Below are 19,238 nucleotides of genomic sequence, written 5' to 3'. Positions count from 1 at the left end.
CTACTACCAACAAGAGACAGGAGCAGAGCACCCAGGGTCTCTGCAGAGAACTCCCTTGGCCCAAATGGCAGCTGTAGTGATCCTCCTCCCTTCTACCACCACTCGTCTGTCAGTTTGTTGTACTGTTGTGGCTTATGTGCTGCTGTGAGGCCAGAGGCTATCTAATGATGTTCCAAATACCAGTAGGGTCACCCATAGTGGACAGGTTTCAGCAGAGCTTCCAGACTAAGATGGACTCGGAAGGAAGGGACTATCCACTTCTTAATGAATTGGCCAGTGAAAACCTTATGAACAGCAGTGAAACACTGTCTGATATACTATGGAAAATTTTATGAATAGCCCTGAAACACTATCCAATATAGTGCCAGAAGATGAGCCCCTCAGGTCAGAAGGTACTCAAAATGTGACTGAAGAGCTGCCTCCTCAAAATAGAGTTGGCCTTAATGATGTAGATGGAATAAAGCTTTCAGGACCTCCATTTGCTGATGTGCCATGACTCAAAATGAGAAGAAACAGCTGAAAACATCCATTAATAATTGGAACATGGAATGTAAGAAGTTTGAACCTAGGAAAATTGGAAGTTGTCAAAGATTAAATGGAATGCATAAAGACCAATATCCTTGGCATTAGCGAACTGAAATGGACTGGTATTGGGCATACTGAATCAGACAACCATAAGCTCTACTATGCTGGGAATGACAAACTGAAGAGGAATGGCGTGGCATTCATCATCACAAAGAATGTTTCAAGATCTATCCTGAAGCACAATGCTGTGATTGATAGGATAATATCCATACACCTACAAGGAAGACCAGTTAATATTACTATATTCATTGTTCCACCTCCTACTTTGGCGAGCAGCGACTGGGATCTTAAAAGCTAGCAAGCTGCCATCTAGATGCAATGATGGGTCTCTCCTCATCCAGAGCAAAGAAGAATGAAGAAAACCAAAAATTCACAGAAACAATTAGTCCTAGCAACTGGTACACCATCCAATCTGCAGCCTATATGACTACGAGACCAGAAGAACTAGATGGTGCCCAGCTACCATTGTCATCACCTTGGAAGGGGATCTATGTAGGAGATCCTTGATAGAGAGGGAGAACAATGTGGAACTAAACTCAAAATAATTTGGAGAAAAAAAAAGGGGGGGGGGGTCCAGGTTTGCTGGTCTGATAGAGCCTAGAGCAACCACTGAGACTATGGCCCTGAGCTGCCCTTCAGGTCTGGAATTGAACCCACACCTGTGGTTTCCAGCCAAACAAAAGACAGGCATATGAGTTAAACATTTATCTCAGGTAGATACACTCCTTGGAGAGAACAATCATGGGAGAAAGAAGGGCTGTTTATGCACAGGGAGACAGCTCAGGGGGCAGGAGTGCATGGAGGGATGGACACTGGGAAGAGTTAACTATGGGGAGGAAGTGGGAAGGAAGCTGTTGCATTGTGGTAAACTATGGTCAATGTCATGAGACAAAGTGTATGTGAACTGCTGTATGCAAAGTGAATTTGCTCTGTAAATCTTCCCCCAAATCACTCACACACACACAAATCCTCACAATTGGACCAATAAGCAGCCTCATCATAAATGGAGAAAAGATTGAAGTTGTTAAAGATTTCATATGACTTGGTTCCACGATCAGCCCCAAGGGAAGCAGCAGTCAAGAAATCAGATGACCTACTGCACTAGGCAAATCTGAAAAGGGCTTTTTTTTTTTTTTTTTTTTAAACTGCCGAAGGGCAAAGATGTCTCTTTGAAGACTAAGATATGCCTAACCCAAGCCAAGAAGCTCTGGTAGCGTAGTGCTTAAGGCACTTGACTGCTAACCAGAAGGCAGTGATACTGCCTCAGGGCCGACTCGACAGCACATAACAACAAACAGCAACAACAACCCAAGCTATGGTATTTTTCAGTTCCCTCATATGCATGTGAAAGCTGAACAAGGAATAAGGAAGACCAAAGAAGAGTCAATGTTTTTGAATTGTGGTGTTGGTGAAGAATACTGAAAGTACCATGGGCTGCCAGAAGAAGGAACAAATCTGTCCTGGAAGTGCAGCCCGAAAGCTCCTTGAAAGCGAGAATGGCCAGACTTTGTCTCGCCTACGTTGGGCATGTTGTCAGAAGGGACCGTTCCCTGGAGAAGCATATCATGCTTAGTAAAGTGGAGGGTCAGCATAAAAGGGGAAGGTCCTTAATGAGATGGATCAACACAGCAGTTGCAACAACGTGCCCAGGTATAGCAAGGATTGTGAGCCTGACGCAGGACTGGGCAGTGTTTCATTCTGTTGTACATAGGGTCACTATGCGTCGAAGACGACTCGACGGCACCTAACAACAACTTAACTAACTTCCTTGTGAATTTAGAGATCAGTCAAACACAGCTACACACCATTCTTAGACTTGGCTTCAGTTTATCCTTCAAGTCTTTTATTCCCTAAGGCTAGGTCTTTACTCATACTCCAAAAGTATATGTGTGTGGGGTGTTACAGTGCACTCTGATGGTCTGGGACGTTGGGCCTCTGCTCAGAGAGAGAGGGGCACTGACATCTCCAGAAAGCTCTTCCCTTGCTCCCACTGAGCAGGCAGCTGACATCTCCAAGACCAGCATTTATTTGGATAAGGGGTCTTGCCCCCAGCAAAGGAAAAAGAGCTGGGCAGACCCTGAGAGGAAGGGAGTAGCCCTGAGTACTGGCACACTGAAACGGTCTGCTCCACCCTGAAAGCCCCAGGCCTCCTGGTTTCACAGAGGGGGAAGGTAACAGGATGCTCTGAAAGGGCACTCACTTGGCCCAGGTCACACAGGGGACAGAAGCAGAGCAGACAGGCATTCCAGGACTCTCCCATGCCCTCATCTCACACCTTGGTCCCAGGTGGCCAGCACAGGGACTGCCTCTTGTTTCTGCCAGGAGTGTCCTCTTCCCAGCCACAGTTTTGTATGGATCTGACTACATGGAGAGGAGGGAACAATGGATGCTGAGTATCCACAGCCATGAGGATTATAACCCACTGGAAGAGTTACAGCTGCAAATATGGGGCACTTGGTCTGCTCACATATATTGTCTCCCAAGCCCACCAGGCAGGAAACTTCTTCCCCAAATAGAAGGCATTGACAAGTGACTTCTCCTTTTCTGGCCTGGACCCCTGAAAAGTTTAGCAGGTAGGGATGAAGGTGTCCCAACCACCCTTCCCCCAACAAGGGAAGCTCTATGTTATGTCTGTATGTTCATGGAGGGGAAGCAGTTCAGGCAGGGAGGCCGTTTAAAATCCTGGGCTGCCAGCCAGTTTCAAAGGTTGTTTTGTTTGGGCCAGGGTGGGGCCGGAGTTCCAGCATTGAGAAGTCTGAAAGCAGGCCATGTGTCCCTGGCTCACGTGGTTAAAGGGCTGCGTGGGGCTGGGCAGGGCTTCTGGAGCTGACTGTTCCGGGCCTGGCCCAGACAACTAGGATCAGGGGGCCTGCTGAGGGGAGGCGTATTCACCCACTGGACATCATCTGAATTGCTCACTGGGTAACTTTTGCAATGACAGTTTTTAAAAATAATATTTTCTTTTTTTAAATTGAGGAAGAACTGACATTCCTTAAAGGGTACACACATCAGAAGCATTGAGCATAGAGCTAGGGAACCACCACACAGCTTGAGAGACAGGACATTTCTAGCAGCCCATGAGGCCCACTCATGCCCCTTGTCCATGCTCCCCACTCCAGAGGTTACCCCTCTTCTGACCTCTATGACTGTAGACTAGTTTTTGCCTCTTGAACTTCATATAAATAGAATCATAGAGCTTGTACTCTTTTGTGTCTGGCTTCTTTCCCTCAGCATTATTTTGAGCTCCATCCATGTAGCAGTAGTTAGTTCTTTTTCATTGCTGTGTAGTATTCCATTATATGGCTTCACCAAGAAATCAAATTATTTATTCAACTATTTTGTTCTTCTATCTTTTGTTCCATTTTTAGTTTTTAAAATTATAGTTTACATGCAGTAAAAGTTGCTTTTTTTAATGTACACTTCTGTGAGTTTTGACAACTAAAACTGTAACCATAATCAAAATATGAAACAAATTCTTCTACTCTTAATGGATTATTTGGGACTATAACAAATCGTGTGGGAATACACCCGTAAATGGAATTGCTGGATCCAAATGCTAACAAAAAGTTTGGCAGTTTTAACCCACCCACCACTCCCTGGGAGAAAGAAGAGGCAGTTTTACAGCCTTGGAAACCCTATGGGGCAGTTCTACGCTGTTCAATAGGGTCACTATGAGTCAGAATTGACTCAGTGACAGTGGGTTTGGGTTTTGAGGTGTAAGCTCAACTTTCTTATTTTCTACAAAGTTTGTGAGGTTGTTATACCAATTTACCTTCCCATCAAGAAGTGTCTGAGAGTTCCCATTGCCTCACATTCTCACCCAAACTGCTAAGTACATTTTCATTTCTCTCTCGTAACCAGAAAATGTGTTTGCTGTACACTGCAAAGGGCTCAGTTAACTGTCAGGGGCTGCACTGATGTGCTCATGTGAGGGTTCCAGCATCACAGCCCCAGTTTTCTGAGTCTCCTGTATTGGAAAATGAGGCAATATTAGTCTTAGCTTTTCTTTTCAAGTTGGAGTCTAGGAAAAATAAAGTGACTCTATAGAATTAACTGATTGTGTGTCACTGGCTTGTGTCCTTCCACAAGATGTTCCCACAAACATCTAGATAACTTCTGGTTTTCACCAAGTCTTCACCCAATGGAACTGGACACCAGTGCCATTTTCCACAGGCGATAAAACAAGTGGTGGAGGGAAAAAAAAAAAAAAGATGTGTAGACTAGGCGGTCCATGGCCATGTGGAAACAATCAGGAGAGGGCAGCTAAGTACTGATGAGAAGTTGTTTGGCAGCCATGAAATCATGCCTTAAGAGAATGTTCTATGAAATGATCTATAATTAATTGTTCAAAGAAGACAGCTGGTGATGGGACAAAAGGTAGGGTGACATTCCCACCCTACCTACACAGGAGAAGTCTGTGCAGGTGCCAAGCAATTCAGCTCAGGCTGCCTCCATCCCACCTAACCCACACGAACCAGGGGGTGGGGCCTAGCTGCCAGGTTCTGAGTCAGCGGAGCCTGAGGCAGCAGGAGGGAAGGGGCCTCACATGGCCAGGCCCAAGCTGCCTCGTGAGGCCTCCTGGCTCTCAGCTCCAAAGGAAGTGAAGCACAGCCGGATCGTTTGAAAGGACGAATCACACAGGGCCTTGTGCTCCTGGGGCCCTGCCAAGACTATTTCCACCAGGCCAGGGGTTCCCGGAGGGGAGGGCTGGGGAAAGGGGGGCCGCCTGGGCTGGGATTGGGGGTAGTGGGGAAGGAGGTCATCAAATCCGGTTTGGGGAACTGGTGCTCTCAGGGTTGAGTTGTAGAGGGTAAGTGGGGCTGGAGTTAGGAGGAGGCTTATGACCTCCTATGGCTTGCAGCAGGGTGGAGAGGGGGGTGGAGTAAGGGAGAAAAGCTGGACTAGACTCCTGGCTGGTTGTCAGGGGATAGAGGGAGAAGAGGAAACAAAGAGAGTGGAAGAGGCAGGCGCCATCAGAATCACAGCACATGTGACATCAGCAAGTTATTTAATCTTTCTGTGCCTCTATTTCCTCACCTGTAAAATGGGGATAACAAAGCCACAACTTCAAAGGATTGTGATTGGATCAAATGAGTTGGTGTATGTAGAGCACTAAGAACAGGATTTGTCTACAGCAAGTGGCCTGTAAGTGTTTGGTATGGCTGCTATTACTTAGGCCCAGGGTGGGGTTAAAAAGAGACCAGAGATATAAAAAAAAGGATGAGCCTAAAAATATCTTATAAGAAGAAAGGGGCCAGCCTGAGGGTTTCCTTCCCTTTCTCCACAGGGATAAGGCACTGTGCGATAGTCACAGGAGAGAAGTCCAGCGCAGTGTGTAGGGGTGGTAGCCTGCTGCACCAGTCCAGGGAGCAGGGAGGAAGCTGTGGATGGGAGTTTGCTGGTGAGAGGAAGGGGAGCCATGGAGTGGCCTGTTGTAGGGTCCTGGCACAGGGAGATGTTCTCTCTTAGTCCAGGGAGGTGTGGTGTGGAGATGTCAAGGACTGCACGACTTTGCTGTATCTTATTCTATGTAATCCACCCAATCTCAGCTCATCTGGATTCTCAAAAATGCAGACCTCCTTGTCCTTGCTCATACCAGCCACATCTAGGACCAACTCGGTAGTGGTCCAACCCGTCTGGCCTGAGGTGTTGGATTTAGTAGAGATTGTCAATGATGGTTGTGATAGTTGGAGCTGTGTGTCAACTTGGCTGGACCACAATTCTGTGTGGTTTAAGCACTTGTGATGTGGGTTGTTCCAATGATGGGATCAGATGTATATGTTTTGAGAACCAATCCGTTGAAAGGGAGTTTCCCTAGGGGTGTGGCCTGCTTCCAGTATATTTATGGACATCCTGGGAAAAGTGACACTCTTCTGTGGATCGGGATTCTGTTGTGCTGCCTACAACTGTCCGTGAGCGAACAATCACCATTCAGCCTGGAGATCCTGGATTCATCATTCGTTGAAGTCAACAGCCAATATACTGCCTGCCAACCTTGAGCTCCTCAGACCCTGCAGCTGCGTGAGTTGGGAAAAGCCACCAGCTTGACGTTTGATCCAAGAACTTTGGATTTGCCATCTTCTATAAGTCTGTGAGCCATTTTCCTATGATAAATTTCCCTTTCTCTCTCTATATAAGCTTTACTGGTTTTATTTCTCTAGAGAACCCAGTCTAACACAGTGGTTTCCAGCTCTCAAAAACCAATGGGGCAGAGAAAATATTTGGGACCTCTTATATTTGATAAAGGTTTTGAATCTAGAATATATAAAGAACTACAACTCAGTTAAAAAAAAAAAAAAAGAAAAAAAAGACAAACAACCCAATTTAAAAATAGCCAAGGGACTTAAATAGACATTTCTCAAAAAAAGGTATACAAATGGGCAATAAGCACATGAGAAGATGCTCAGGGTTGTTAGTCATTAGGGAAATGCAAATCAAAACCACAATAAGGTATCACTTCACCCCCATTAGGATGGCTATTAAAAAATAGTAAACACCAACTGTTGGCAAAGATGTGGAGAAATTGGAAGCCTCATCCATTGTTGGTGGGATTGTAAAATGCTACAACTGCTGTGGATAAGAGTTTTGTGGTTCCTCAAAAAGTTAAATGTAGAATTATCATCCCCAAACCAAACTCACTGCCACTGTAGTCAATTCAGACTCAGAGAGAACCCCCATTGGGTTTCCAAGGCTGTATGTAATCTTTATGGAAGCACATTGCTTCATCTTTCTTCTGTGGAGCAGCTGGTGGGTTCAAACCACTGACCTTTTGCTTAGCAGCCAAGTGAATTATCATATGACCCAGCAATTCCACCCACAAGACTTGAAAGCAGGGATTCAAACAGATATTTGTACACCAATGTCCACTGCAGCATGACTCACAATAGTCTAATGGTGGAAACAGCCCAATGTCTATCAACAGATGGATAAACAAAATGTGGTATATAGATACAATGGAATATTACTTAGCGATAACGAGAAGTGAAGTCCTGATATATGCTGCAGTACAGATGAACCTTGACAACTTTATGCAGAGTGAAATAACTCAGTCACAAAAGGATGAATTTTGTATGATCTCTTATATGGAATACCTAGAACAGGCAAATCAGAGGCAGAAAGCAGATTAGTGGTTACCAGGAGCTAGGAGAAGGGGAAAATGGGGAGTTACTTATTTATTTTTCTCACTTTTTTTTAAATTGTGATTTGGGTGAAAGTTTACAGAGCAAATTGATTTTCCATACAGCAGTCCACATACACTTTGCCTCATGACATTGACTACGATTTACCATAATGCAACAGCTCCCCTCCCACTTCCTCCCGATAGTTACCTCTTCCCTGTGTCTATTCCTCCATATACTCCTGCCCCCTGAGCTGTCTCCCTGTGCATAAGCAGCCCTTCTTTCTCCCATGATTGTTCTCTCCAAGGAGTGTATCTACCTCACGTAAATGTTCAACTTATATGCCTGTCTTTTGTTTGACTGGAAGCCACAGGTGTCGGTTCAATTCCAGACCTGAAGGGCAGCTAGGGGTCATAGTCTTAGTGGTCCCACCAGGTTCTATCAGACCAGCAAACCTGGTCTGAAAATGGGGAGTTACTGCTTAACGGTACTGAGTTTCTGTTTGGGGTGATCAAAAGGTTTGGAAATAAATAGTGCTGATGGTTGTGTGCATGCACGTGCACACACACACCACCACCAACTGGGGTGTCTCAAGGGAGTAAGTGCCCTGACCCTGGAAGTGTTCAAGCAGAAACTGAGGTTGGTACTGATGTCTTGGAAAAGTGGCTTAAGAGAGGGATGAGGACTAGCCTGGTTGTCTGTAGGTGATTCTGGACCTGGTTGTGGTGTGGGTAAGTGGGGAATGGAACTCACTTTCCAAAGTGAGTTAGTATCAGTCAGTGTTTGCATGCTCCAGAGGTGGGCATGAGGCTACTTGCCACCATGGGGATAGAACCTCAATGAAGTAGAAAGCAGTGGAAGTAGGCAGTGGGGTGAGGAAGGGGTTAAAGTGAGGGAGTAGGGAGGGACTGTAGGCAAGTCCCCTTAACTCAGAGAACCATGAGAACAAGGCTGGGGAGTGGAGGGTAGGTTCCTCTGCCTATAGCCTGAGGGAGGGGAAGAGATGGGGAAGGTGTGGCCTGGGCCCCAACTAGGCAGGTTAGTGGGGCCACAAACCCAGCCACATGCTTCCTCCCAGCTCCTCTAGTATTTCTGTCGTGTTTAATTTTACATTTCTCCCTTCCATCTCTTTTTCTCTCATACAGACACACACACACACTCTAACCATAAACCACAAACCCACATGCATACCTATTGTGTGCCAAGCTTACTGCAAGCTGTGGATTTACCACTGTAAAAGCCTCACACACATGAACACACAGTGTCTACAACATAGACTGTTCTGTTCCGTCTTTATGGTGGGTCTTACAAGCCTAGGAAACACCAGGAGTTCCAGCTTGTCTATCACGTTTCTGAGCTGCCGCCAGACCCAGAAGGCCCCAAGTGTCCCAGTGCTGATCAAAGCCTCTCTGATACCTTCCCCTATCCTGCCTCTGTATTAATAGTTGTCAACATTTATTGACATAGTGATTGCCTTCTATGTACCAGGCTCCACCCTGCTCACTTCAAATGCTTCATCACCTGGGAATGTGTTAGGCTAAATGTAACAGAAACCCCACATGACAGCTTAACCAAATAAATGTGTATACCCTTCACTCAGCAAGAAGCTTTGGGGTGGCAGCTGCAGCATGGTGCGTGGCTCTGTGTAGTCTCTGGGGACTTCCTGCCTCACTGTCCTTGGCTTATGGCTTTGACCTTGGGGGTTCAAGATGTCTAAGGGTGGCAAAAAGTCAGGGAATGACACCTCCTTATCTAGAAAATTATGACTTTCCTGAGGCCCCACCTAGGTGCTCTTATCTCCTGTCAGACCTGGTTCACACAGTGCCCCATTTGCTGGGAAGGCTTTGGAGGCATTTCTGACTGGACTCCAGGTCCTCCACATGAGGAAGGAAGGGCACTGGACCTTGAGTCCAGGAAGCTGGCTCCTTCCCACCCTTTGTGTAAGCCCTAACCTAGGTCTCATAGCCAGATGTCCTTTCTGCTAGCTGCAGCTGCTAAACTTCAACCTCTCCAGAAATCCCAAATCAGATGCCACCTCCTCCATGCAGCCTTCCCAGATTGTTCCTCCAGGGTTCTTCGTGTTCCTGAATCAGTGGGTCCTCTCTCTTCACTCCTATCTGTCTTGGCTACTGTACCTATCTGCACAGAGTCTGGTGGAAATGCTAAGAAGTGAAAGGACAGGCCCAGCAGAATGAGCCATGAACACATGAATGAGTGGACAGTGGTATGTTCTCCTTTTTTACAGGACATGTCCATCCCGTGCAATCCCATTCAAGTCCTCCACTGGCCCAGGCTGCCTCTAGCCTGTCTTACCTCCATGCTGGCTGCCATGGGGAGCAGAGTTCATGCCCCAGGCACAGAGGTTCTCAAGACCCACCTTCTACTCAGCATTGTGCAATGCTGGCCACCTCAGGGAACATCTCTGAGCCTGTTTAGTCATGTGTCAATTGAAAGTCTGTCCAAACTTTTTTGTTGTGTTAAAAATCTCCACCAGGACCAAATTCAAACTTGTGTTCTTCTAGTGCAGGGGAAGGATTCCATCACAATCTTAGCTCACAGACTTCAAAGTAAACAGCTGTCATCTTAGTGAAATGTCACAGTCCCTGGATGGACATAAAAGAGTTCTTTGAAAGTGAGAGGGAGGTGGACAGTGCCACCTGCCTCCCTGAGGTACCTAGGGTTTTCATTTCTGACTTAAAATTTTTTGTTGAATATACAGAAAAGTGCACCTAAAGAGTCATCACTCAGGTCAAGACCCAATGTAACTGGCCCCCAAATCCCCCTCGTGCCCCTCCAGTCATTACTCCCCAAGACTAACCACCGTTCTGACTTATGACCAGGTGTGCCTGGTTTTGTACTTTTTCTACAAATAGGCTCACATGCTACGTACACTTTCACGTTTGGCTTTTCACTCAGCATGTCTGTGAGGTTCATCTAAATGGTGTGTATTAGCGTTTGTTCTTTTTCCATCACTGTACTCTACCGTATGAGCATACCACAACTTACTTATCCATTCTCCTGTTGATGGGTATCTGCATAGTTTCCAGATTGGGGCAATTAAGGGTAACAGCTGCTATGAACATTCTAGTCCATGTCTTTCGGTGGACATTAGCTCTGACGTAAGGAGCTCTGGTGGTGTAGTACCTAAGGCATTTGACTGCTAACCAGAAGGTTGGCAGTTCAAACCCACCAGCCACTCCATGGAAAGAAGACTGGGTAATCTACTTCCACAGATTTACTGCTTCAGAAACCCAAAGGGGGTTGGTATGAGTCAGAATCGACTCAATGGCATTGAGTCTGGTTTGTTTTTTTGAGCCCTGACTTTGCTCGGGTATATTCCAGAGGTAGAATTGCTGGGTCACAGGGCAGAGTAGCAGAGAGCAGGTGAGCATGCATGGATGCTGCAGGGCTAGCTGTTTTAAATGATGTCTGAACTGGCATCACCACACATTCATAAGGTGCCCAGAACACACACTCTCGGGAAGTGTGGGGCTGGACCAGGGGGAGACCAGTGGCCAAGGAGAAAGGATCTCCCAGAGCATACCCATAAGCTGCCTCCCAGCAAACTTTCAGGCAAGACCTCCCCCCCCACCCCTCCCAAGGCTGAGGAAGCCCTCCATGATGCCACCTTCACCTGGATCCCCTTCTGCCCTCCAAGGTAGATTCAGACCAGTTTCACCCACTTACCCCATACAAAGCTGTCCCCCTAGAAATCTAAATACCATGTCCCAAGATGCCAGGTGGGGCTATCTAGGAATCCTTCTGTGGCCCCAGCAACTGGAGCCCTCTGCCAGCTCTCTGCTGTAATCAGCTGGCAGACATGAGGCCTGCCTAAGAGAGATAGTGATGAATCCCTGGGACCAGCAACTATTCCTACTGAGTTAACTTCACCACTCTTGTCCTGTGGCCAAGGTGCTACACTGTCTCTGGCCCAACTCCACATACAAGTGTGTGTGTGTGTTGGACCTATGGTCAAAACACTCACATCTCCTTGTCAAGTCTCACCATTTCCTAAGTCTCCCCAGTCCCAGATTCTATGGCCTAAAAGCCCAAGCATAGTCCCTTAGAGAGTCTTGATTCCTGGGGTCCTGTCTGGACTGCCCCTGCCCTGATCTTCATTTCTTTGGTCACCAAGGAATCTGTTCAGATTGGCAACAGTCCTGCCCTGTGCATGGCCCTGGGAGTGAAGATGGGTGCAATACCCCGAGTGTACCCTATGGGAGACAACACCGTTGCAAGCAGATTCTCACTACAGGAGCAGAGGGGTCAGCTGAATGCTAGCGGGCAGTTGAGGCAGGAACAGCTGGCTGCCCCAAGGTTTTGGTCTCAGTGCATTCTGAGGTCAAGAAAAGGGAGGAAAGGACATTCCAGGCAGAGGGAGCAGCCAGTGTGGGGGGCTCTGAGGCACAGAACACTAGGCCGTATCTGGGGAGGCACAAGAAGGTCACATTCCATGAGGTACAGGAGAGAGAGAGACAGAGAGAGCACATGTATGGTGTGTGTGTTCGTGCGTGTGCGTGTGTAGTACCCAAGCCAAGGCAGGCAGTGAGACTCAGGCAGGTCTTCTCTCAACAGGCTAAGCCTCCAATTCTGGCTTTCCCCTGACATAGGGCTCACAGCCTGGCACCCCGCAGTGCCCTTTCTGGGTCTAACATGTAAGTCTCTTCACTATAGCTGGGATGGCCTCAGTCAAACTGGGGTCCAGGAGAGAGACTGTTGGAAGTGGGAGTACCCACTGTTACAGAGGTAATTCCAACTCACAGCAACCTCCACTGGGTTTCCAAAGCGGTATATCTTTATGGAGGTAGATTGCACCCATCTTCCTTCCCGGGAGCAGCTGGTGGGTTTGAACCACCAACCTTCTCGTTAGCAGTCAAATGCCTTAGGCATAAGAGAGGGGAAAAAGGGTTGGCCCTAGAACCCACACTGGGGCCCAAGGATTCAACTGACCTGCCAGGGACACACAGCTATGGACAGGGGTGGGACCAGAGTTCAAATCGTTCTTCTCCGAACCTGGCCAAAGCCTTAAACCACTGCAGGAATCCACAACCCAGAATCCCACAAAAAACTACCTAAATACACAGACTTCCGTTCAGAATTATAATTTCCAGGGGCAAAGCCCAAGAATCTCCATTTTAATTAGCTAGCTGTTGAAGCATAGTGGCTAAGACACTTGCCTGCTAACCAGACGGCTGGCGGTTCAAACCCACCAGCCACTCCTCGGAAGGAAGGTTGGGCAATCCTACTTCCGTAGTGATAACTGCCTCGGAAACCCAAGGAGGGGTCGCTATGAGTCGGGGCCGACTCCACGGCACACAACAACAACAGCTGTTGAATGAGTTCCACACCCTCAGTGACCGGCCTAGCTCTTCGGGTCCCAGCCCTGGGACTACCGGTTGCCCCACAGTCCTAAATCTGTGAGGAGCTTCGGATGTCTAAACCCACACCGCTGGCGAGGATACTGCCACACGACCACTTCCGGAAAGTTCCTGCGCGAGGTCGCCGTCGGCCCCCTGCGCCCCCTCGCGGCCGCCGGAGTTTGTGGCCTGAGGTTCGGCTGTCTCAAGGCTTAAAGCGGGGATTTTCTGGGAGTGAATGGTGTGTCTCTGCCCCCACTGAACCCGAAGCAGCAATCTTTGGTCGGGCCGTGAAGGTCGCTTACGGTCTGAAATCAGTCATCGATAATTACCGCCACACGCCAAAGGCCCCAACACTCAGACGTAACCGCCCCGCCTATCCCGAACGCGCCATGCTCGTGCGCTTGCCCAAACCCGCGAGCGCAAGCGCTGACGGGCCGCGCAGCTGCCATTGCTCACCCCGCTGCCAAGTGGAGTGGCCTGTTACTGGAAGTCTGCGGGCTCGGAGGGAAGGGTGAGTGCGACGCCTCGAGGACAGCGGCCTGGGACGGGATAGGGACAGCACCCTCTGGGAGGGGTGCCCTGTTTTTTTCCTGGCTGCCTGGAGGCGAGAACTACAACTCCCAGAGTGCATTGCGGCCAGGGTTGCGCGATGCTTTGAAGTAAATGGACTGTGATCGCTGCCCTTTTTCTCTTGCTGGAGGGCACCTATTGGCGAGGGCTGATGATGCTCGTTGCGTGCGGCTAGAGGGTTACTCTAGGTCAGTGTCTGATTTGAGGGCTCAGGTTCTTAGAGTCTTCGCAAACCTTCCTGTTTGACAAATTTAAACTGATGATTTATTTAGCCATAACTATAGATATTAAGGGAGTTCTGGTGGCGTAGTGCCTAAGGCATTTGACTGCTGACCAGAAGGTTGGCGGTTCTGACCCGTCAGCCACTCCGCGGAAGGAAGACTGGGCAATCTACTTCCGTAAAGATTTACCGCCTCAGAAACCCAATGGGGGTCTCTATAAGTCGGAATCGACTCAATGGCAATGAGGTTTTTTTTTTTTTTTTTGGTATAGGTATTTCTCCTGGTGGCTCAGTGGTTAAGCACCCAGCTGCTAACAGAAAGGCTGGCAGTTCGAACCTACCAGACGCTCGGCTGGAGAAAGATTTGGCAATCTGCTCCTGTAAAATTACAGCCTTGGAAACCCTATTAGGCAATTCTGGTCTGCCCTGTAGTGTCGCTATGAGTCAGAATTGACTCTACGGCAATGTTTTTTTTTTTTTTTAATATGTGCAAGGAGCCGTGGTGGTGCAGTGGTTAAGGTACTCGGCTGCTAACTGAAAGGTCGGTGATTCAAATCTGTCAGCAGCTCTGCGGGAGTAAGATGTGGCAGTCTGCTTTCCTAAAGATTACAGCCTTGTAAACCCTGTGGGGCAGTTTTACTCTACTGTAGAGTTGCAGACTCCACGACAGAGCGTTTTTGGGTATAGATTCTTGCTTATTTTGCACCCACTGCCTTTCAGTCCCTCTGGCCTGCCATCCAGTCGCTGAGCCAACCAGATACTTTTTATTATTATTTAGTAATTTTTATTTTTATTTTGAGATGATTTCAAACTTACAGAATAGTACAAGAAGTTTGTTACAAAGGATTCTTGCATACCCTAGTCTAATAACTAATTCCCTGAACATTTTGCTCCATTTGCTTTATTCTCTTTCTTTTCTCTCTTTATTTTTTCCTTGCTGGATCGTTTGAGAATTAGTTGCAGCTATTATACCCCTTTACCTCTAAATACAGGAGTCCCTGGGTGGGGCAAAAGTTTAAGCACTAGACTGCTAGCCCAAATATTGGCGGTTCGAACCCACCTCGAGGCACCTGGGAACACAGGCTTGATGATCTGCTTCCTAATAGTCACAGCCTAGAAAACCTTATGGAGCAGTTCTACTCTGCACACATGGGGTTGCCGTGAATTGCAATCAACTCTACAGCATCTAACCAACAACAACCGCCCTTAAATACACCAGTGTGCGTTTTCTAAGAATAAGGACACCCTGGTACATTCAGGGGAGCTCTGGTGGTATAGTGCCTAAGGCATTTGACTGCTAATCAGAAGGCTGGCGGTTCAAACCCACCAGCCACTCCTTGCAAGGAAGATTGGGCAATCTACTTCTGTAGTGATACTGCCTTGGAGACGCAAGGAGGGGTTGCTATGAGTTGGGTCTGACTCAATGGCAGTGTTTGGTTTGGTATGTTCAAAGTCAGGAAATTAACATGGATCAAGACTAACCCATACCTAACCTATAATCCGCAGTTACATTTTTCCAGTTATCCTAATAATGTCCTTGATTGAAATTACCTTTCTCTTGGTCCAGAAGCCAATCCAAGAACACACATGTGTTCAGCTAGCAGGTCTCCTTTAGTCTGGAGCAGTTCCTCAGCTTTCTCCTGACTCCCTTGCCTTTGACCTTGTTGAAGATTCCTGGCCACTTGCTTTGTAGGACTAGGTTTGGAGGTGTCTGAATTTCTTCACCGTTAGACTTGGTTGTTGGTAGGAACACCAGAAGTTATGTTCACCAGACGCCATTATTCAGAGGCTGAAGTGTCACAGTCACAGACCCAGCTAGGCCAGACCTTTTAGGTGAGTGCTCCCCCCCCCCCATGGGGTTTCACTTTCACCTTACCAAGGTCTCTGACTTCCTTGTAGCACTGCCTGAGAACGATGGTCCACGCCTTCCTCATCCACACCCTGCGGGCCCCGCTTGCGGAGGACACAGGCTTCTGCCGAGTGCTCTACTCCTGTGTCTTTGGTGCTGAGAAGTCACCTGATGACCCAAGGCCACAGGGTGCCGAGAGGGACAGGCTCCTCCGCAAAGAGCAGATTTTGGCCGTGGCCAGGTAACTACCAGCCCAAACCCACGCTTTCATCTAACACAAGCCCAATTGTGATTGTTTTCTGGGTAGCACAAAGGAATGGAAGAATGAAGAAGCTGAGACTAAGCTTTAGAGTAGCGTTTCCCTAAGGGTCGTTCATAGTTCTTGATGAGTATTACATGAAAAAGAATTAAGAAATAATAATGATTTTATTATTATTATAGCTAGCATTTACTGAGCCTGTAATTATACGCTGAGGAGTCTCTTGGTGGCACAAATGGTTAACATCCTTAGCTATTAACTGAAAAGCTGGAGAGTTGAGTCCACGAGAGGCATCTCAGAAGAAAGGCCTGGCAATCTATTGAAAAATCAGCCATTGGAAACCCTATGGAGTACAGTTCCTTTCTGAAAGCCTTAGGGTCGTCATGAGTTGGAATCTACTCAACAGCAGCTGGAAAGAAAAATTATGTGCTGAGTCCTTTTCTGAGCACTTCACATATATTAATTCTTAATCCTATGAGTCTTTTGACTTATAATTTGTCTTTTGACAATTTTCCTCACCTTACTAATGAGTAAACTGAGACACAGAGACCTGAAGGCCTGGGGTCCGCAGAGCAGACTGGGGTTGCTAGCATTAGAACCTCCCCGGCTCCTTGGGCCCAGACAGCACCAGCAGGTGCCAGAGTCTCCTCTCCTGGCCTCTCTGTTCTGTTTGTGTGTCTGGGGGGGGGTTAACACTCTTGGGACAACCCTATGCCACCCTCCTACCATCCCCTTATTCTTCTCGGTCTACTACCCTTCTCTGTAGCACAAAAAGTCTTGCAAATGCCTCTAATACCACCCTGCTCAAAGCCGAAGTGGAAGGAGGAGGGATCAGAAGTAGTTTCAAAAGTGTTTTTTATTTTGGAGAGGGTTGCAGGATTGGACAAGGAAGGAGAGGTTATACAGCCCAATTTGGGTGATGTCTTTAAATCTACTTCTCCTGATTTTCTTTCTGTTGAGGAAGCAGGTGGGGCAAGATAGGCCCTGGTGTCTTTTCTAGCCAGAAGCTGTCTTCAAAACCTGCCTTCTCTTGGCCACATGAAGTGAAGTGGGTCAGGGCCTGGAAACTGAAGCCTGGATTCCCATCAGGCTAATGCTTCTTGGTTGTGTGGCTCTTAGGCAGGTCACTTAGTCTCTCTGGTGCTCAGTTTCCTCATCTGAGAAGTGGGTATAGTGGTAGTTTCTGGCTCCAGAGGTACTTATAAGGATGACAGAAGTTGATGTGTATATGGGCTGTAGTGGTGGCCTCAACAGGCCCCTCACTCCTAGCCTGACCTGCTGTCACTCTTCCAGGCAGGTGGAGTCTGTGTGCCAGCTGCAGCAACAGGCATCCGGCCGTTCCCCTGTAGACCTGCCACCCCAGTCCTCAGATGAGCCACCATCCCTATACGAAGCCCCACATGGGGCCTTCCGCCTGGCAGCAGGAGACCCTTTCCGGGAGCCACGAACAGTAGTATGGCTTGGCGTGCTCTCCTTAGGCTTTGCGCTAGTGCTGGATGCCCACGAGAACCTGCTGCTAGCTGAGAGCACTCTCCGGCTGCTGACACGCCTCCTCTTTGATCACCTCCGCCTGCTGGCCCCCAATGCCAGCCTCCTGTTGCGAGCAGACCGCATCGAGGCCATCCTTGCCCACTTCCTGCCCCATGGTCAGCTGCTCTTCCTCAACGACCAGTTTGTCCAGGGTCTGGAGAAGGAGCTCAGTGCTGCCTGGCCCCTCTGACTCTCTTACTGGGGGGCTGCCTGAGAGGACAGGGAAGGAGGACAGTGGACAGACACAGCCAGGTGAAATATGGTATCCCCCTCCTGCTCAACCTGCACCCAGCTCTGAGGTACTGCCAAACACAAGGCACAGGACAAGTGGACAGGACAACTGGCAGCAAGGGGGCCAGGCCAGGGAATGGAGGCACAGGCTCTCTCTGAGTCACAGAACATCATGTACCTAGAACAGGTGTATTGGACCACTGTGCTTCCACTTGATCTCCTCTCCCAGCCAGCCCCACATATGCCTCTATCAGCTGCTGGTGCTGCAGTGGTGAGGAGGGCTGCTGGGACCTCAGCCTATCTCCCCTTCTCAAACCCATCGTTTCAGTGAGGGTGTGGGAACTGTACATCCACAGGGACAGGCCCCCACCTTTACAGCCGCTGTGGCATCATCAGCAAGCATTAGGTCAGCGAGACCTGCTCACAGTCAAGTCATTTCAGAAAAACGCCTCAGCAGAGGGATTCTGTCTTATGTTCTGACCTGATGCCTCTGGATAATCCTGGACTTCCTCGTCTGCAGGGAGAGAAGATGTCTGTCTGAGTGACCTGGCCTCAATGTTGTCTTCTTTCTCGTTTTGAATTAAAAACTCCGACTGTGTGATTTCACCCTCTGTTGTCATGAGTCTGATCAATGCATGTCTGCCCCTGTTTGTGAGCACCACTCTGCATGGGGATCTGAGTCTTCATGGTCAAGGATGGGGGTGAACTGCTTGTTGTCCCTAAGAGGCTGCTTGTCCTCCACATAACGTCGGTTCTCCTTTTGTGTCCTCTGAAAATGGTGGTGTTAGTTTCCTTTATCAAAACGAGCATCACAGGTAGTGGGTTTGTTTGGATCCCCGAGAAGCAGAACCTGAGGCAAGGATGGGTGCAAGTGTTTGATGTGGGAGATAATCCCAGGAAACCCAGAAGGGGGTTGGGGAAGTGAGCCAGGGATGGGAAGAGAAGGTAAGGTAGCCAGTTAACGCTTGTGGGTAGGGAGCTCAGTCCCTCTGGGGCCTCTGGGGAACATTGCATAGTGTTCACCTCTGATCTCATCCTAGTGGTGAGAGGGATGGGGGTCTTTGGCCACTTAATCCCATCAGTAAGGAGAAATTCTCTAAATATTTCTGTCTCTAGAAAAGCCCTCAGGCAGTTTGGAGCTGGCCTGCTGCACAATGGTTAGGCTTAAAGAGTGTGGGTGGTGGTGGTTGTTATGTGCCATCGAGTCAGACCCATAGCGACCCCTCCTTGGGTTTCTGAGGCAGTATCACTACAGAAGTAGATTGCCCAACCTTCCTTCTGAGGACCGGCTGGTGGGTTTGAACCGCCAGCCTTCTGATTAGCAGTCAAATGCCTTAGGCACTATGCCACCAGAATATTACGGGATCTTAATCAGAAGTTTCTAGTGGTGGTTTAAAATTACTCAGTTCGAAATAAAACTCGGTTCATATATATTTTCATGATCTTCCTATTACCTGAAAGTGGGCTTTCTTGGCAGGGGCAGGATAAGCCTCCTCTCTGGTAGTCAGGGTACAGG

General features: G+C 48.2%; 1 protein-coding gene across 1 annotated transcript; it reads left to right on the top strand.

Annotated features, from left to right (window-relative positions):
• Nucleotides 1–15,674: 15,674 nt before the first annotated feature.
• On the top strand, nucleotides 15,675–17,681 carry AP5S1 (adaptor related protein complex 5 subunit sigma 1). Its single transcript, XM_007934676.2, has 2 exons — nucleotides 15,675–15,943; nucleotides 17,255–17,681. The coding sequence occupies exons 1-2, from the start codon at nucleotides 15,768–15,770 to the stop codon at nucleotides 17,679–17,681; spliced, it is 603 nt and encodes a 200-aa protein (XP_007932867.1). The 5' UTR covers nucleotides 15,675–15,767.
• Nucleotides 17,682–19,238: the final 1,557 nt, after the last annotated feature.

Source organism: Orycteropus afer, unplaced genomic scaffold, assembly GCF_000298275.1.
Source record: "Orycteropus afer afer isolate SDZICR_OR568_19922 unplaced genomic scaffold, OryAfe1.0 scaffold00020, whole genome shotgun sequence".
NCBI lineage: Eukaryota > Metazoa > Chordata > Mammalia > Tubulidentata > Orycteropodidae > Orycteropus > Orycteropus afer.
The sequence above is the reverse complement of the archived record's forward strand: the minus strand, read 5'-3'. Positions and strand labels throughout refer to the sequence as shown.

Coding starts and splice junctions, on each gene's coding strand:
- AP5S1 (XM_007934676.2), top strand. CDS start 15,768: ATGGTCCACGCCTTCCTCATCCACACCCTGCGGGCCCCGCTTGCGGAG. Junction 15,944..17,254: donor CAGATTTTGGCCGTGGCCAG/GTAACTACCAGC, acceptor TCACTCTTCCAG/GCAGGTGGAGTCTGTGTGCC.